Source organism: Cebus imitator, unplaced genomic scaffold, assembly GCF_001604975.1.
Source record: "Cebus imitator isolate Cc_AM_T3 unplaced genomic scaffold, Cebus_imitator-1.0 Scaffold588, whole genome shotgun sequence".
In the NCBI taxonomy this organism is placed as follows: domain Eukaryota; kingdom Metazoa; phylum Chordata; class Mammalia; order Primates; family Cebidae; genus Cebus; species Cebus imitator.
The window spans coordinates 128,501-130,714 of NW_016107903.1; the positions used below are offsets into that span (position 1 = coordinate 128,501).

Below are 2,214 nucleotides of genomic sequence, written 5' to 3' on the forward strand. Positions count from 1 at the left end.
CAGAGTTTCACTCTTGTTACCCAGGCTGGAGTGCAATGGCACAATCTCGGCTCACCTCAACCTCCACCTCCTGGGTTCAAGCAATTCTCCTGCTTCAGCCTCCTGAGTAGCTGGGACTACAGGCATGCGCCACCATGCCCAGCTAATTTTTCTATTTTTAGTTTAGAGATGGGGTTTCACCATGTCGACCAGGATGGTCTCAATCTCTTGATCTTCTGATCCACCTGCCTCAGCCTCCCAAAGTGCTGGGATTATAGGCATGAGCCACCACACCCGGCTGCAAAACTGTTTCTTTATATTACATTATAAGTAATTATATTACCGTTTCCTTATTTTAAGCAGCTCTCAGGCTTACAAGGCCCCAGGGTCACAAAACAAAATATCTCCACTCTAAAAGTGTGTCCTTTCAGAATGCTACAGACTCAAATGGAATTTGCTAACAGGAAAAAACACTTTTTCCTAAAAGTAGCGTGTTTCCTGAGCAAGTTGCATTCACTAGGGAGTATATCTACCAGCATCCTCCTAGAATAAACCACAGCATTATTCACAATAGTCAAAAGTTGAAGCAACCTAAATCTCCACTGACAGATGAATGAATAAACAAAATGTGGTACATCCATACAATGAAACATTACTCAGCCGAAAAAGGAATGAAGTTCTGACGCATGCCAAAATATGCATGAACCTTGAAAACATTACACTTAGTGAAATAAGTCAAATGTCAAAGGACAAATATTGGACGATTCTACTTAAGGCAGGTTCCTGGATTAGTCAAGTTCAGAGTGGGACAGTAGAGTGGGCAGCCACTGCACCTTGAATGACTGTAATGTCTACCATTAGTTGCGCCCTGATTCAAACAAAATTAAAAAATAAAAATAAATGAAAAATAAAAAATGAAGTAGAATGCCAGTTACCAGGGACCAAGGGAAAGAGAGAACGAGGAGTTAATGTGTAATGGGTATAGATTTTCTGTTTAGAATGATGAAAACATTCTAAAAATAGACAGTGGTGATGCTTATACAATATTGTGAATGTACTTAATGCTGCTGAGCTGTACACTTAAAAATCCTTAAAATGGCAAATGGTATGTATATTTCACCACAATTGTTTAAAAATAGCAAATATATTCCTCTGTCCAGAGGAGGCTATCCAGACACATTGATAAGAACACACTCTGCTTCCTGAGGTCTGAGCATCACCTCCCCATCAGCATCTCGCTCCGATCTCAGCCTGGCCTGACTCATTGCCCCATTATGAACAAGTTCCACCTCACCCATGGGCCCTCCTGAGCCCAGAGCACCCAGCCCTTACTGTGGGCAACTCACCCGGCCGGAGGTTCACGGCAATTTCCTGCGGCGTCATCTGAATGACATCCCAGCCCGCTGAGCCGGAACCTTTGCTGCTGAGGGGCAGGCTCCGCAGGACACGGGAGCTGCTGGCTTGGCTCTCCATCTGGCCTCCACAACCGTTTCTCACAAGGTTTGCCCTCAAGTCACACCGAGAGATGACTGACCGTGGGCTGCCAAAGTCCTAGGCAGGGAAACAGAGGAAGAGAGCAGGAGGTGGTCAGGGTGTCTCCCAAAAACATCGCATGTTGTGGCCACATCTCCATCCAGTTGACCTTAAATTCTCTACATTCCATTTTCATTGTCTGAAAATGGAGGAAATGGTAATCCCTAACCCAGATGCCTTGCCAAATATTGTAGGGATTAACTGAGCTGCTGTATATGAAAACATTTTGTAAACTGTAAACACATAATAAAGATGTTCAGTTTCATTCTTATTTTGATGGTTAAAATACTCCTAACTGCCTACATGATTAGCAAGGGAAATGGAAACGATCAAAAGTTGTATAGCTAAATTTTTTTAAAAGTTGCTATATATTGCTGGGTGTGGTGGCTCATGCCTGTAATCCCAGCTACTTGGGAGGCTTAGGTGGGAGGATCGCTTGAGATCAAGAGTTTGAGACCAGCCTGGGCAACATAATGAGACTGCATCTCTAAAAATAAATAAATAAGTAAATGAAATAATATATAGTTAAACAAAAAAGATGACATATATGGCTGAAAAGTCTTCCCCCGGGCATTCAAGAGTTAACGTTTGAGCTGTTCACTCATTATCTTTTACAGCCACTGGATGCTGAATCATCGTTCAGGAGAACAACATGGCAGTACAGTTCATATTCACTGACCCAGTGCTCTGCTCCAAGAAACT

The 2,214-nt window shown here is 42.9% G+C and overlaps 1 protein-coding gene across 1 annotated transcript in view; it reads right to left on the reverse strand.

Annotated features, from left to right (window-relative positions):
* The window catches only part of ITGB5 (integrin subunit beta 5), a 125,992-nt gene that overhangs the window by 100,433 nt on the left and 23,345 nt on the right, over positions 1–2,214 (reverse strand). Inside the window, exon 3 of the mRNA XM_017516448.2 lies at positions 1,326–1,530. Coding sequence (XP_017371937.1) covers positions 1,326–1,530 — 205 coding nt within the window. The remainder of the gene's footprint in view (positions 1–1,325; positions 1,531–2,214) is intronic.